Consider the following 16,036-nt stretch of genomic DNA (forward strand, 5'->3'; position numbering starts at 1 on the left):
CTGATCATTTTTTACAGTAAATATAGATATAAATATAGCAATGTGCAGATAGAGCAGATTTTATGGCAAATAAAAAAATAATACATTAACTGTGTGGAATTTTGTGCCATTTATCTTCAGAAGTTGTAACTACTTTTGCAAATGTGGGTATAAAAAGATGTACATTTATTAGAGTAAGAAAATATCTGAAATATACATAATACAATATGGGCAACCTGCGTCGTCAGACACTTCTGGGGCCAAAATACAGGAGACAAGGCGTGACAGCAGGGAATATGGGCACAAAAAGGCCTCCACAGCACGTCACAATCGTTACACCTGTGCAGAACACACTCACTCACACCACTGCACACGACACAGCACTTATGAAGGAAGCGCCACCACCAAAAGTCCACCCCGCCTTAAGCACTCAGCTCCGTAAAATCTCCTAAAACCAAAACAATTGGGTAAACAACATGCTGGAAAGCTCGTTCAGTCTATCTGGGATTAATGTATGCACAGGAGGGGCAAGAACCGTTAAAACGTAACAGATCAGTCGTAAGGGTAAGATCTCCGGGAACCCAATCAATCAGGTGAACAGACAACAAGTTGAGAAACCGTATGCTCGTTCAGTCTTTCTGGATTGCTATGCGTACAAAAGGACGCGAATAAGCCCGTATGTCCGAATCGGCTCACTCAAATTTTGGACTGCAACGGATACAAAACTGTACTGATTTATTATAAACACCGTCTTAAAAACATATGGCGACCATTCAACTTACCTACAGAGGGGCAACGTTCGTCAACCAAATGCCAACCACAAGGTCTCCTTCAACGTTCCTTTCTAGAAGAAAACAAATCAACATAAACTAACGTATGCCACGAACGACCCGGCCAACCTCACCAAACATAACTGACGTGCGACTACGCAAAAGTGAGGGTGTTGTGTATTAACACAAATGTATATGTATTGATGTAAAGTGTTCTTGTGCACAACATTTTGTTCCATTACATGTCCCCCCTGTATGACTCCTCAGGACAGTCAGCAGCCATCAGAGCTCTTCTCAAACAGATCCGGCCTGGTGCTACACAACCCTCACTCCAGCTGGGTCACCAGAAGACTCTCCTGGGCCTATCCAGAAGGGAGGGCTGTTAAAGTATGAACAAGGAAATGCATGAATGATCCAAAGTAAGAAACTATTTCATGAGCCTCGCAAATGTTGAAAAGGCTTTTCACTCAATGAGAAGAACAAACCAATATGGATTTATAACTTGAATGTTTCTCAGAAGATGGGGGCCCTCTAAGGATAAATCAGCAGATCTGAAAGCACATTTTTTTCAGTATGTGTGTCCCTTGGGCAATAAACTAGTGAGCTTTGTATGAAGAGTGAGCATCTGTAGAATAAAGAGGGTGGCAGACCAGTTAGAGACTAGTAAAGCAATAAGCCCCAAGAAGCAGTGGGCTACAGTGCACTTTATAACAGCTAAGGTGCTTTGTTAGGCACGGTGCAAACTGGATTATAAAATGGACTGTAGCTCACTGCTTCGCTGGGCTTACTGCTTTTATAAAACGGTTGTGCCATATGCATAGCAAGGCCAAGCCGTTTTATAAATATCTATAGCCCATCCAGACCCCAAGGAACCTAAATTCTGAGACCTGCTCTAATACCATCTTGGCATTAATACACAGACTGCGTGTGTCTTTACATTTATATATGTATCACCGGATATCAAAAGAAGTCGTACTATTTTAGGATGTGGCTAACCAACACCTTTCTTCACCCCAAACCCTGAAATCACAGCCGCTAAGGCTAATTTTGCTACAAACGCGAGTTTCACGAGGTGGCAAAACAATGATATGTGGCTCCCCTAACCCTGCCCCTTAACCTAATGTCACAGGGGAAAAGTGAAATCATAACAAAAAACATACCAATGAGATCGTAGGAAATAGGAATTCCTTGTACCTTGTAAAAGCCACCTTGTAAAATAGATATGAATTCCCATCAGAGTGCGTCGATATATATTTTTAACATATGAAAGACACTGCGTATTAAAATACATTAGATTGAAAGTCACGCTGACTGACACGAGAAAAGGGGGAAATTCATGTCAGTAAACACTAATTATAGATTGCAGTTCGTGCATGTCACGAATTCCCGTGAGACTGTGTTGATTATAAATGTCCTGCCCATCCCGTTTCTCACAATTATTCAATCATGTCATGTTTTCTCTCTTCTTTGTGTTGTCTGCAAGTTTCCACTCTCTCATTACTCACTCGTCTCATTATGAGCAGGACACCAAACTGATTAGATCTCGTGTTTTACTGAGACTGTATGACAAATATTTATGGTCAAAACTAAATACTGATGAAATCACTTTTATTAAAAAAAACACTGACATTTGTTGCGACACCAGGAATAAGAAAGTTGTTTAATGCATGGTAAATGTCAACTTTAAAATAGTGTTCAGTTCTAATGTATTATCTATTATAATATTGAGTGTTCAAACATAAAACTGATTCCCACTGCTTTTATGAAATCTGTGAGTGTATACATTTTCTACATTATATACCTTCTCACTAGCACTTATATATGACAATTATTTAATGATATTTACAGTACAAATACATATTTACAAGTAATATTTTACACTCAGCAATGACAGAGGCCTTATATGAAATGAACCAATCTAAAAATATAAGCAGAATGTGATTAACATTTGAGGATTCTTAACTTGGTAAGGATCATTATCAGTAAATCCTCAAAAGGATAAGTCTGTTCTGCTTCCAGTCTGGCCTCTTTGACCTTTGCGTCATAATGTTGCTTGTTTTCAATCATTTTTTTGTTTTTTTCCAGATTCAGTTCTTCCAACTCTTTGATCTTCTTTTCTTTCTCTTCCTCAGACGCTGTCATTGTCTTCATTTCATTTTGCAGTTTCATTATTTCTTCACTAAATCTGTCCTCCAGTTCTTTCTCTTTGTCTTGTAGTTTCTCCTCATATTCTCGTCTCAGTTCCTCTTCTTTAGTTTTTAGCATGAGCTCTACACTCTGGTAAAAATCACTGGTGTAATGTTCATCTCTGTTTGCCTTGATCATATCATCGACTTTCTCCAGGAACTCCTCAACCTGATTACGATCCTGCATATTTTTATTATTAAAGACGTGATATCTTTCCCCACAGCGTCTCAGGATTTGTTTCAGATCATCACCGGCTTCACTGATGTGTTCCTCAATAGATCCTGTCACTTCATCACCGTGAGTGAAGAGGACGATCGTGTGTTTATCTGCTTCCTCTCCAAATATGGCCCTGATCTTCTCCACCGAGAGTTTCTCTTCTTCAGTGAATGGACCCAGTTTAATGACCAGGATGATGGCGTGAGGTCCAGGTGCCGTCATGTTTATACACTTACTGATCTTCTGTTTCAGAAGATCCTCCTCAGAAATATCTGTGTCAAACATGCCTGGTGTATCAACCACGGTCATTTCTCTTCCAGCCACTTTCACCGTCTCTTTACGACACTCTTTAGTCACCGATGAACCACTTCTGGCAGCTATGAAGGCTATTCTGTCCAATATGGTGTTTGCAGAGGAGCTTTTACCTGCTCCAGTTATTCCAACCAACACAATCCTTCTCAATGTCACTGAAAAAGAGTGAGAGGATACAATCATGTGCATTCATGTTAAACAGATTGCAGCTCACAAGGAAATTAATTGACTATAAAGTGTCTAAATGCATATATTGTGAACATTTGTTTGTGTATACTTACTATTTGGAATTTCTTTGGTAAAGCTTCCCCTTCTACCTACAAAAATAAGTAAACATTCAGGTAATTTTGAATTTGGTTCTGTTGTAGTCTGTCAGAATAATGTTAGATATTGTCATACTTCAATTTAGTTTTTATTTCTGTATCAGATGTTTTTACGTTTGGAAGGATGTGAAAACTTGTCTTAAGAATGTTTGATAAAAGTAGTCTTAAAAGAGGAATAAAGAGTACAATATACCATCATGTACAGACAAGAAATTGCACAATTTATGTTAAACAGGCATCAGAAAACTATTTTTGAAAGTTAATTCATATATTTGAGTAATTGTGAAAATGTACAGTTGATGAAATCAAATTGGCTCTAAACATTCATGTGCAAAATTATTCATCCCCCAAGAGTCAAATTTTGCGCAGATTTTTCTATTCTTGATAGCCTCCTATAAACACTCCCTGACAGAAGCTTAGAAGCTTCTGTCACCTCTCTCTAAACACTTGAAATGTGATGCAGAGCTATGAACCAGACATAACGAACAACCACACTAATGACTTTTAGGCGCTATTACTTTTGATCATTTTGAAACAAATTGGCCTACTGTACATGGCTTTAATGCGGCCCGTTTTCACTTTACATGACGCATGCGCTACAAAATGAAAGTAAAAAAGTGAGGAGAGTCTGTATTAAAACACTAGTCTGCCCTGAACAGTTGACACAGATTATTGTCATTAGGCCTATCATTATTACGATGAAGAATATAAAGTTACCCTTTGCATCTTTTGCTGGATCTGAAGACGCCATAATGCAAAACAACTGCGCAGCTCTAGGAAATGGTGACTTCCTCAAACGCGATCACTGAAAGAACAGGAAGTCACGTGACGCATGACGCTTGACGCAGGGCTTGTTCGAGTTGAGCTAACATGCCACCGGCTGGCGACATCTGCCAGTTTAATCCCAATACTAGTTTTTGTTTATTTTTTGTCTTTATTCCTGTAAAACTGCTTTGCAACAATGAAACATTGTGAATGTAAATAATACTGAATTGAATTGAACATGAAACAGCTTATTCAATTAATTCAAATAAATAACAACATAAATTATTCTTATTAACTGACCAAAGTATTCAAATGTGAGAAGGATACATTAAAGCATATATTTAAAGTTAGACTTATAATTTTGATGTCATTTCCACTATTGAATATATTATAACTGTAATTAAATTACAGAAAAAATACTCTTTCAAAGGGAAAGTAATTAAATTACAGTAATGATTACTTAGTAACTAGTTACACCCAACACTGCATGCAACTAAATGCAACTGTATATAATTCCATCAATCTCATACAAAAAATAACCCTAGAAAACAAAAAAAAGAAATTCGCAACTTAATAAAGAATACCAAAACTGTCACAAATTGTTCAAAGGATAGATTAAGGGCAATATTTTATTTTCTTGCTTTGTTCATCTCTCAAAGCACTTAAGTAGTGACATTTCTATTATAGAATAACACAGTTATGTTTTTTCAAAGACCATTTACACGATGTTTGATGTAAGGGTAGTGTGGTTTCCGAGGTCTGAGGTGCTGAGAATTGTTCTCTGATGGATGATGTTTTCTCAGTGAAAAATACAGCGAAGTCCTCCGCAGTCAAAGATGAAGTGGGTGGGAGAGGAGGGGGGCAAAGAAGAGAGTTAAATGTCTTGAAAAGCTGCCGAGCCTTAGGTGCATTGCTCACCTTAGTGGTATAGAAAGACATGTTTATAATACAATAAAAGTGACGATGTAAAAAAGCCACACAGGTGTAATATAAGCGTAATGACGAATGTCCTGTACTGTCAGACGCAGGATATATAACGTCAGTGTCTGAAATTGTTCACTCATTTTCAATCACTTCTTCCCCATTTAGTGGACTATTTAGCATTCGCTATATAGGGACTAGTGAACAAGTGAGCGAATTCAGACGCAGATAATGATAAGGAGCAAAGAAAGGCAATTTAAATAGGACGCAGTCTAGTGTGTGTTGTATGACTATTGGTTAACGTTGATTAGCTGCACCTGATGTGATCGGCTGATGCAAGCTAGACTCACCTGACCTGCCAGAATTTCTCTTAAATTTCAAATAAAAATCGTGTTTCTATTTGCATTTATTTGCTTAAAATGAAAACTGGACAAACAGGTAAAAATAACAGAAAAGATGCTCTGTGTTTTTTTAGATCGCAAATACTGCAAAGAAAACACGTTTATATTCACTTTTAAGCAACACAACAGTAATATTTGTACATGTATTTAGGAAAAGTTCAACAATCATTTTTATGTAACCTGGAGACCCTGGATTTTTATCACAGTTTTCAAGTGTCTTGTCATGCTGTCAGTTTTTCACATTGCTGTTGGATGACTTTATGCCAGTTTAATTTTGTTCAAATTCAACAAACAATGGACTAAATTGGCTACAATACATCTAGAAATGCAGACTTGAAGTGAAAGAGTCTTATTTTTCCGCAGCAGTATATGGTGCAGTATCAAACACACAAATACATTAAACAATGTAACAAAGCACAAAAATAAACATAATCATTATAATTATAAACTATTATTTAAATGAAATATCATAAAATGTGAAGAGTCATGCACACAATGAATTATGGGAAATTCATTTTAGATTTTTACACTTGTTTACAGTTTACCCTACTCTTGATTATTTACAGGCTTTGCTGGCAAGTTGCAACAATCATTTGTTAATGAGCTGCAAACTTTTTAAAGTTTACTTTAACGCTTACGTTTTACTCTTACACATGGAGTGCATGTTTAAAAAAGTATATTAATATTAGTGGAATTAAATAATAACAGCTAAGCATTGTAGAATAAACACTGTCATTAAACTTTAAACCGTTTTAAACTGCAAAGTTTACATGTTTTTTACAGAATATTTCTGGTAACCACAACATTTTTGATCTTAATGTGTAAAAATGAAAACGATCACTTTCTAAAATCTTATGAAGTTCATCATTAACAAACTACATAGTTACTGCTTTTACAGTCTCCATGAAATCAAAATTCATGTGACCTTATAATCTTTCATGAAAATCTGAAAAGGCACCATGGTGATCATTCTCTGATGACGTGCGTGTTTGATGGATTGAAAATCAACACCACCAGCAGTGGCGGAGCAAGAATTTTACAAACGGGGTGGCCAAGGCTATTTCAGGCGATCCACAGACCATGATAGAAAATGAGTGTGTAACCCTGACCTGGCATTGAATTATCAAAAATAAATCCTATGGATTGCTGATTAGAGGTGCAATTGATATTTTACTTCCCAGAGTTTCTCAATGTCAATCAAGTGTCAAATGTGACAAATCAAATGCGAGTCAAGAGAAATAACTTAATGGAAGTCAAGAGTCCAAGTCCAACTAAAGCAAACACTGATCACAATTGTGGTTTGATGAAACTTCAACATTAATTGCAGTTGCAAAAGTGATATTCATATCCGAAAGCTCATGCGTGCAACCCTGGGGCGTTTCACAATAAACGCTTTCCATGCCTGTTCTTCAAGCGGAATCAAACCAAAAACTCAATGCATAATTCCTTTAATAGGTGAATCTTCAACAAGTTTTCAAAAAAACACTTTTAACACATTTACAGCATATGTTGATCTCTGACCAGAAAGAGCCTCAGCAAACACCTCTGTAAAGAAACATGGTGACCTCCAGAGTAGAATCTTGTTATAAATTGTCCGTGTTATTCCACATGATAACAGTACTCATCATTCATCATTGTCTACCAGGTCTAAAAGACTTCAACGAGACATTGGGGGAACGTCAAACAACTTTATCCAACCCCAAGAGATCTAGAGCATGATTTCAGTTTGAATGATTCAAAGTAACATGAATGCAAAATTCCTGCTATAAAACAAAGACTGTCACTCAACAAATGGTCAGAAATGTATTAAATAAAATGTATGTCTTTATACCAAACAATCCTTGCATCAAACACAAAGCTTTATTTGGATGGACATGTGAACATAATCTCTCAATGCACCTTGAAGATAAAAATCCCTATATAGGTATACGTTTTGCTCTTATTTAAACTCAATTTAAATATCTTAATCCATAGCATTTAAATCTTAGAGCACAAAAATGGGGATAAAAAGTATGAAAAAATTATGCCTTCGTTTTTTCAGTCCTCATCGGCATCGAATTCTAAATTATGTGAAACTTACGCGTTGTTATAATGATTATTTGCAATGAGTCATCATTTTATTTTATTTTATGACATTTTTTGGAAAATGTCTAGCTGCGCTGTTTTATTTAAGGTTATTTTGTTGATTTACAAAGACAGAGAGAACAAAAATAACAGTTGAGATCCTCATGAAAAGATAGAAGCTGTTCACATTTGTCCATTCTTCATACTATCCATAAAGTAAAGTAACATCGGACGAAGCTCTGCAGAAGTAACGCTCTTGTGTATAAATTTGAAGGCTTAAAACAGCTGCTGTCACAGATTTCTCTCTCTGTAAAGCAAGTGCACTGAGATGTTCATACTGTTCAAGTCTATTACATACATACATAGTCAGATCTATAACTGACATAAAAAACAAAAAAGATCATCCTTAAGAGTCTCTGTCTTTATGTAGTAGCTGCACCGGTCAGATGTGGGAGTTCATCTTGAGCTGCTGGAGGAGGATCCTCACACTGATCGCTGGGTTCAGTGTCCGGCTGCTCAGCGTTCAACTGCGGCTCATCTGTGGACTGTCCTGCGGTTCGAGTACAGTTTATCTGTTCCATGACGATGGGAGGAGGCTGAGGAAGAAACCAGAGTAGGATGAGATACACAATTTATCCGTTCCACCTAAACATCTTATACTTTCACACTATCGACGGTTTCAACATAAACAAAGGTGGCCCAAACCTAACTTCCGGTAGACCTCCGTAAAGAATAAAAAATAATTGTCGAGTAGTTTTAATTTAATTTAATACAATGAATATAAATTAAATACAAAATGATTTATTATAACCAAACACAGACCGGAAGTTAACTTTGGGTCAGGCACGTGTATGCGATGAAACCATCTCTATACAGTGGAGCTCAAAAGTCCGAGTCAACATTGATAATCTGGGATTTACAATCTAATTTAAAATAAATAATGTGGAACATTAAATAAAATGTGTTATGCATAAAATAATCTGTGAATTTGAAACTCTGAGCAAGTGGATGTATTAAAGCTCAGATACAAAACAAAATACAGCAAAAGGCAGCAATTCATCTCATTTTCACTGTTCAACTTTTTAAACTTTCATAAATTGTACAAATAAAAATACATACATAAAACCATTTTCCTAGAATGGTTTCAGACTTTTGGAGCCCCCTGTATTTATGCACTGTTCTATATTATTATACACACTGTATTTTTACATAGATAGGTCTTAACAGGGTATTTGTGACGTAAAGAAGCAGAAGGTTGCAGAGAAAATGACCTCTCATCTATGACTTGAGTAAAAGAGATGATTATGAAGAACTGATTATAGGCACAGATTAAACATAAGCGCTGAGGAAATGACACTCAAGCCTCTTCTGACACACAGATAACTGATCACACCTACAGGACAGATCTGGTCAACCCATAAACCAAATGAAATTGGGTTTCAGCTCATTATCTGTAATGTCCATATAGCACAGCAAAAAAACAACTTTTCTGTTGAGCTTTCAATTCAGTTTAAATACAGTAAACATATGTCTGTAAGTATGTTCTTAAAGGCACAGTTCACCCCAAAATAAACATTCAGTCATTTACTCACCCTCGCGTTGTTCCAAATCTGTGTAAATGTCTTTGTTATGATAAACACAGCGAAAGATATTTGAAAGAATTCTTGTAACCAAACATTTCTTCTGTTTGCTGTCCTACATTCTTCAAAATATCTTCTTTTGTGTTTAACAGAATAAAGCCATTTTTCCTACTATGGTAGTCATACTAGTCAATGGTGGCCAAGAACTGTTTGGTTACAAGCATTCTTCCAAATATCTTTCTCTGTGTTTATTTGGAACAACTCGAGGGTGAGTAAATGATGACAGAATTTTCATTTTTGCCTGAACCGTTCGTTCCTTTAATGATGTGTAGTTTTTTTATAGCTTACAGTCACCGGGTCTTTGCTGCAGACATCTCGAAAAACACTTTAGAACAAACCAAATGACCCTGTGTTATGGACAATTACAGACGACTGAAATGGAGATATTAAATTATAGTTTAAAACGCCAAACCCATCCTTTAAAGAAAACACCCACAGTAAAAAAATGAAGAGCGGAACAAAAACACACGTGGGTTGTTTTACTCAACTGTGAATCTAGCAACTGTACATAACCCTAGAACTGTCCCGACTGAAGAAGGCACTCATATCAAACTGGTATTCACCACAAATCCACTTCCTGTCCAGAACAAAGGCAGCTCCTTGCGCCACAGCGCCACCGCGAGGCTGGTGAGGAGAGTGCAGGGCACCAGGTACAAGAGGGCAGGCTGGCCCATCTGCATCACAGCCAAAGCCACGAATGTGATGAGCAGACCGATGCCGTAACCTAAACAGAGACAGATCTCACATCAGATGCTCCATTTAATCTGCACATGATTGACAGCAAAATGTCTATGAAAAATAAACACTGGTATTTGGAGTACGTCAGTCACAGTGTCTCATAACGCATTTATGAAAGGCGTTGCAATATGAAGGTAAACAGTGTCTTACCAAAAGTGCAGGCCAGGAAATAGATTCGAGACGTTTGCATGAGAATGTCAAACCTGTGACAGTACGCTACAAGCAAACCTGAGGACACAACATGAAGAGGAATGCGCATCATTGTTATTGTAATAAAATTCATCAAAACAATGAATCTCGAAATTAAAGGGATATTTCACACCTTCGAGAATCTGTATGCATTTCTTTGTTCTGATGAACCCAGAGAAAGATATTTGGAAGAATGCTTATAACCAGACAGATTTTGCCCCCCATTGACTCCCATAGTAGGAAAAATTACAACGGTAGTCAAAAGTGCCCCAGAACTGTTTACTGTCCTACATTCTTCAAAACGTCTTCTTCTGTGTTCAACAGAGCAAAAAAAATGCTAACGTAATTTTTCCTACTATGGGAGTCAATGGGGGGCAAGATCCGTCTGGTTATAAGCATTCTTCCAAATATCTTTCTCTGGGTTCATCAGAACAAAGAAACCCAAAGGTGAGTAAATGATGACAGAATTTTTATTTGTGAGTGAAGTATCCCTTTAAAGAAATCCGGCACAATGTTAAAATTGTGGATTCTGTTCTGATTCTGAATGACGACGTGACTTTACCTGGTACTAAGATATCCCCGAATCCCAGCAGAGAGAAGGGTCTGTCACACAGGACTAGAGGAGAAGAGTTTAACCTGGGCACTTTCAGCACCATTGGAAGCTGACGAATAGAAAAGATTTAGAGATTCAACTCAACAAAACTAACCTGTCTTTCAATATACTAGTATATACAAACCTTCTCGTGTGTAGAGGAATCAGAGGGTCCAGTTGCCACCTCCATCATGATACTTTCACCACTCTGCACAGATGGCATTAAACACAACAATACTTATGTGATACCGCTTGAACAATCTATTAGACTTCAGTAAAGCGATAATAGTAAAACAAGATTTTTACTAAGGACAAAACAGGCTGGGCCTGACTTTATCCATTTGTTTGGTATAATTGTTTACAACAAAACAAGGCGTATCAAAGGAAGTTCACTCAAAAAGGAAATCCTTTCATCATTTTTCCACCCTCGTGTCATTCCAAACCTGTATGACTTTCTTTCTTCCGCAGAACACAAAAGAAGATATTTAGAAGAACGTATGTAACCAAACCCCACTGACACATTTCTCAAAATATCTTCTTTTGTGTTCCACAGTAAAAGAAGAGTCGAATGCAGGTTTTGAACGACACGAGGGTGAATAAATGATCAAATCATTTTTATTTCGAGGTGAGCTTAAATATAGCAAGCTGTTTGCAATGTTGACGTTATGGTACGACTGTTTATTGCTTTCGGTGTTAAAAAAACCTTCCTACCTCAGTTAAGAGTGGTGTTACGAAAACAAAAAATATGTCGTAGACAAACAGGACGACCAGCAGCATAGTGCAAGCCTGTAAAGAGAAGAGCCAGAGCGTGAGTCAACGCTAGAATCTGTGAAACATTATTCAGCATCCCTCAGTATTGTAACTCACCTTGAAAGTGGGCAGTCGGATTGTTTTCAGCATGTAGAGACAGAATGCAATGCCTAGCGTGTCCTGAAGCACCCACGCCCACCTAGAAAACATGGTTTGGACATCAAACACAGCGATAGTGCTAAAAGGGCCGAGACACGTTGTGTTGAAGTGGTTTTACAGTGCTTACTGGTCTTCGTTGCGGAAAACTCCCCAAGTCACACTGACGGCGATACAGAAGGCTGAAAGGAGCAGCATTCGCACCTGCGGCCGCTTGTGACAGTACGGCAGGTTATTCTCCGGTATCCTATCAACATAAACACAAAGCATTTCATTTAACACCGATCCAAAAGATAAGGTCTTGCCATTGTTACTTAGACGGCTAACCTGCATTTCCCGAAGGGTATTCTTCGAACAAACGGCCAGAGACAACTGTACAGACCGACAGCAGACGCTAAACAGAATGTGGCGATGGTCATATACACTGTGGGAAAGCCAAACGAAAAGAGCGAAAAAAATCAGCACCATCCTACAGAGTCTTGTTGAGTAACAGCAAAGCGTGAATAATTGATTTACCCAAGTGATCATAAAAGAAGTACAAGAGCACCAGCATGGAGCAGCACATGACCACAAACACACAAATCATGATGGGGGTGACGTCAACAGTCTCCTCATCGTGTTTCTCGGCACTGTCGTCCCTCTTGTGCTTCATATAACGTCTGCTAACACACACACACACACACAAGGCCCAAAATGAACACTCGCCAAATTCAAGTAAAAAATGCTGTGTTTGGACAGCGAATGTATTAGAACTGGAACAATGTGGTTTAGAAAGAAAAACATCAACCAGAAAAAAACATCCTTGGGACGCTAAGATATCTAGGATGCCTCATTTTTTTCCAGAACGGCAAAACATACACTAATGTTCCGAGGTTTAGATGAAATCTTTTAATCTGAACGCGTTCCTTTAAATGTAAAAGTATTTTGTAGACAAAATTATTTTTGTGTCAACATATTGATTTATTCAAGTAGAAAACTTAAATATTACGTTTTCATTCAGGAGACGGAATAATGTTGAAAAGTGGCCAATAAGAGCTCAGAACAGATGGGAACTTGTTTAAAAAAGCAACTCAGGGTAAGAACTCGTGAAGCTAACTTATAAAATGACAAATTCTAGGCATACAAAATATAACCGTTTGATCAATTTGTTGTAGTCACAACGTAATTCAAACGTAAAACGTTACAAAACATTTGTTTTATTCTATAGTCTTACGAGGTTACTCCTTTACACATACATCTGGAAGACGTCTATTTCATGTCTGCCTTTACATCTGTGAGACATGTTTTTCTACGTTTGCTCACCTGCACTGCGTCTCGGAGACGTCTGCCGTCAGATGTCAGACGTAAAAAAGATGTCTGTAAGATGTTTATGATTTAGAATGTATGAAAACCTTCCTTAGACGTTTATCAGATGTTCTGCAGATCTTGAGCAGACATCTTACAGACGTACCTGTGCTATCTGGTCTGTTATTTGAAAATGTGGAGAAAATATTACTAAAGGATGAGTGAGTGACAACTTTTATTGTCCTCAAGTTAAATATAAACAACTCTCACTTTTTAATATCTCTGCTGCCGGCCCAATATCCTCCAACAGCCACAGTGCCCACTGCCATCAGAAAGATGATCACCATGTTATAGTCCACCACTGGTTCATGAGGCGCATACATGGCAACCTGCCTCTTCTCCCCAAAGTTCTGAAAAAAAGAAACGGCAGAAATACCTTTAATGCTGCTTTCAATGTCTCCCAGCAAGCCCCTACTCACAAGTCAAAGTTGTCATTGTAATGTGCTTTCAAGTGATTTTGTCTATTTACCACAACATTTCAGAACATAGTATATAAAATACATGCAACTTAAAATAAACGAACAACACAAACTGCTGAAATACCTTGCTGATGTCCAGCATGTCTTTATAGCTGAGCAAAGCCACTGGGATTCCGATCTCCTCATACTGGGACTTGTTGCCTGAGGGTGGAGTCTGCAAATGATTTCAAACAGAATGAAAAACAAACTCATTCTTTAAGTAAAGCATCTTTAACTGTCAGCCATGGCGCATTAGGTGTTAAATTGACTCACCAGTCTATCTTTGCTGACGATCAGAAGTCCCTTGGCACCGTTAATCTGTGCCAATCTGACTTTCTCGTAGAAAGTACAGTTTCCTCTCATCACCATTGGGATGGTGTTCGGAAAGCCACCCTCGGGAACATCCGAGGGCGAGCAGAGCACAGAACTGGTGAGGTCATATGTCTGCAGGCGTGTCTTTAAAACCAAAAAGCCATTTTATTATCCATTATTTCCAATATAAAAGTAAGCTTTTTTGTAACACTTTACAATAAAATTGTATTTGTAAACATTTGTTAACATGAACTAACAATGAAGCATGATCAACATACTTTTTCAGTGTCTGTTAATCTTTGTTAATGTAGTTAATACCAAAACAACCGTTCATGTTAGTTCACTGTGTGTCACAATGTCTAAACAGTTGAAATTATGCAAAATGTTATTTTATAAATGTTATATGCAAAATTACTTATTGTTAGTTCATGTTTACAAATACAATATTTTTGTAAAGTGTTGCGAATTTTGAATCGTTTGTTGTGTTAGAATAAACCAGGTTTATTGCTGTAGTGTTTATAAAATATAAAGTGATACTAACTGCTTTACTGAGGTCCTGAGGTAGTCGAGCCCACTGAGAGTTGAAGAAAATGCAGTAATCTTTGCCTTTGTTTTTACCCAAGTCACTGAAATGTGCCATACCATATTCACCCAAAACCTGTCAATCACAACAGACACAACTCACAAGTTTGTGTATTTACTTCACACTGTGAAAGGAGGGAATCTTCTATAATATAAAGAAATGCAATAAGTCTTGTTTGCGGTACAGAGTAGTCCTGGGTATAAAACTATTCTACTGTATAGAAAAAAGGAAATGTTGTATTTATGCATAACTTCTTTACAATACATAACAGTTACTGCACAGTATTTACTCGCCATTTGCTTCATACTTAATATAGTTAGATAAAATAACATGATTTTGTTGTTCTTCGATTTTTACTAATTTAGTATTTCAATAAAAACATATTACAGGTAACTTATAATATACAAAAACGTATTTATAAACTCATAGCAGCATGTAATAGTGTTTAACAAATAAACAAATAGACGTACTCGTTGCTTGCCAAATTCAAAATAAAAGCTCCTCGTGAAAGAAGCATAAGACACGAGTTGTTTTCGACTAAAAAACGATCATTTGATCAGTGTTGAGTGTGTTTTATTTACAGTAAAAACGGAGAATATATGTCATGTCAACAGGAGTACTCGGCCGCGAGGGCCCCACGAGCACGAGCACGAGCCTGAATACTCCACCGCAAGCAATGTTGCCAGTAACGTTACATGATCGGCAATAAAAATAAACTGGGTAACGTTACACCTTTCCGATTGAAAAAACAAACAATGTTTTTAATGTCGACGTCCTACCTGTTCAACCAAAAGAGCTGCCCAAAGGAGACTTGACAAAAACCTCATGATGCTCGATTGTTGTCGTCTCCCCCATTCGCACTTCACCACAGAGCCCTCCTACGTCCTCAAGCATCAGCTGTTCCGGCATCTCCCGCCCACATTCTGCAGTACGCTCCCCATTGGTCAATTTGATCGGCTTCCGAACGTCAACTCTTTACTTATTGGTCTTTGACACGATCAATCAGTTTTTAACCGCGCCTTCACCCAAACGCTTCAACATTTTCCCTTTTTTCTTTTGACATCATTATATTACACAGTGTTAAAGAGATAAAAGAGAATGATGATTGTACTTCACCTGAAAAAGGTTTTTGCTGCCTTATTTGTTCACATTTCAGAATTGTTTATATGAATATATCCTTATTTGTCATGACTTCAGTTAAAAAATGTCACTATAGTCCCAGACAATGAATGTTTCATTCTGTTCTGTGATAGAATTACAAGGCAACATAAAATGCTGGCAGGCTCAGGCTGTATTTGATATCTATACAGTAAATCCTACTTCTGGCTGTTGCTCT

General features: G+C 37.5%; 2 protein-coding genes across 3 annotated transcripts; both read right to left on the reverse strand.

Moving 5' to 3' along the window:
• Positions 1–2,346: 2,346 nt before the first annotated feature.
• LOC130553874 (GTPase IMAP family member 7-like) lies at positions 2,347–4,596 on the reverse strand. The gene is made up of 3 exons (XM_057333081.1): positions 4,505–4,596; positions 3,746–3,781; positions 2,347–3,619 (listed from the first exon to the last, which is right to left on the reverse strand). The coding sequence occupies exons 1-3, from the start codon at positions 4,536–4,538 to the stop codon at positions 2,691–2,693; spliced, it is 999 nt and encodes a 332-aa protein (XP_057189064.1). The 5' UTR covers positions 4,539–4,596; the 3' UTR covers positions 2,347–2,690.
• Positions 4,597–7,291: 2,695 nt separating this feature from the next.
• On the reverse strand, positions 7,292–15,592 carry sppl2 (signal peptide peptidase-like 2). 2 transcript variants are annotated; one of them, XM_057333049.1, is made up of 15 exons: positions 15,480–15,555; positions 14,659–14,775; positions 14,079–14,261; positions 13,891–13,980; positions 13,558–13,697; positions 12,520–12,662; positions 12,331–12,427; positions 12,134–12,250; positions 11,965–12,046; positions 11,809–11,883; positions 11,243–11,305; positions 11,068–11,167; positions 10,467–10,544; positions 10,142–10,302; positions 7,292–8,534 (listed from the first exon to the last, which is right to left on the reverse strand). In XM_057333049.1, exons 1-15 carry the CDS (start codon positions 15,525–15,527, stop codon positions 8,361–8,363), a joined length of 1,668 nt encoding a protein of 555 aa, XP_057189032.1. In that variant the 5' UTR covers positions 15,528–15,555; the 3' UTR covers positions 7,292–8,360. The 2 variants fall into 2 exon arrangements, 1 of the variants encoding a protein (XP_057189032.1); XR_008962918.1 differs by having other exon boundaries at positions 8,420–8,534; positions 10,067–10,302; positions 15,480–15,592.
• Positions 15,593–16,036: the final 444 nt, after the last annotated feature.

Source organism: Triplophysa rosa, linkage group LG5 (assembly GCF_024868665.1).
Source record: "Triplophysa rosa linkage group LG5, Trosa_1v2, whole genome shotgun sequence".
NCBI classification, from domain to species: domain Eukaryota; kingdom Metazoa; phylum Chordata; class Actinopteri; order Cypriniformes; family Nemacheilidae; genus Triplophysa; species Triplophysa rosa.

What these genes read in the sequence shown, in the direction of transcription:
- LOC130553874 (XM_057333081.1), bottom strand. Translation starts at nt 4,538, where the DNA reads ATGGCGTCTTCAGATCCAGCAAAAGATGCAAAGG. An exon ending in TCCAGCAAAAGATGCAAAGG is followed by an intron (nt 3,782 to 4,504) that starts GTAACTTTATAT and finishes TTATTTTTGTAG; the next exon opens with GTAGAAGGGGAAGCTTTACC. An exon ending in TACCAAAGAAATTCCAAATA is followed by an intron (nt 3,620 to 3,745) that starts GTAAGTATACAC and finishes ACTCTTTTTCAG; the next exon opens with TGACATTGAGAAGGATTGTG.
- sppl2 (XM_057333049.1), bottom strand. Translation starts at nt 15,527, where the DNA reads ATGAGGTTTTTGTCAAGTCTCCTTTGGGCAGCTCTTTTGGTTGAACAG. An exon ending in CAGCTCTTTTGGTTGAACAG is followed by an intron (nt 14,776 to 15,479) that starts GTAGGACGTCGA and finishes TGTGATTGACAG; the next exon opens with GTTTTGGGTGAATATGGTAT. An exon ending in GGCAGCAGAGATATTAAAAA is followed by an intron (nt 12,663 to 13,557) that starts GTGAGAGTTGTT and finishes GTGTGTTAGCAG; the next exon opens with ACGTTATATGAAGCACAAGA.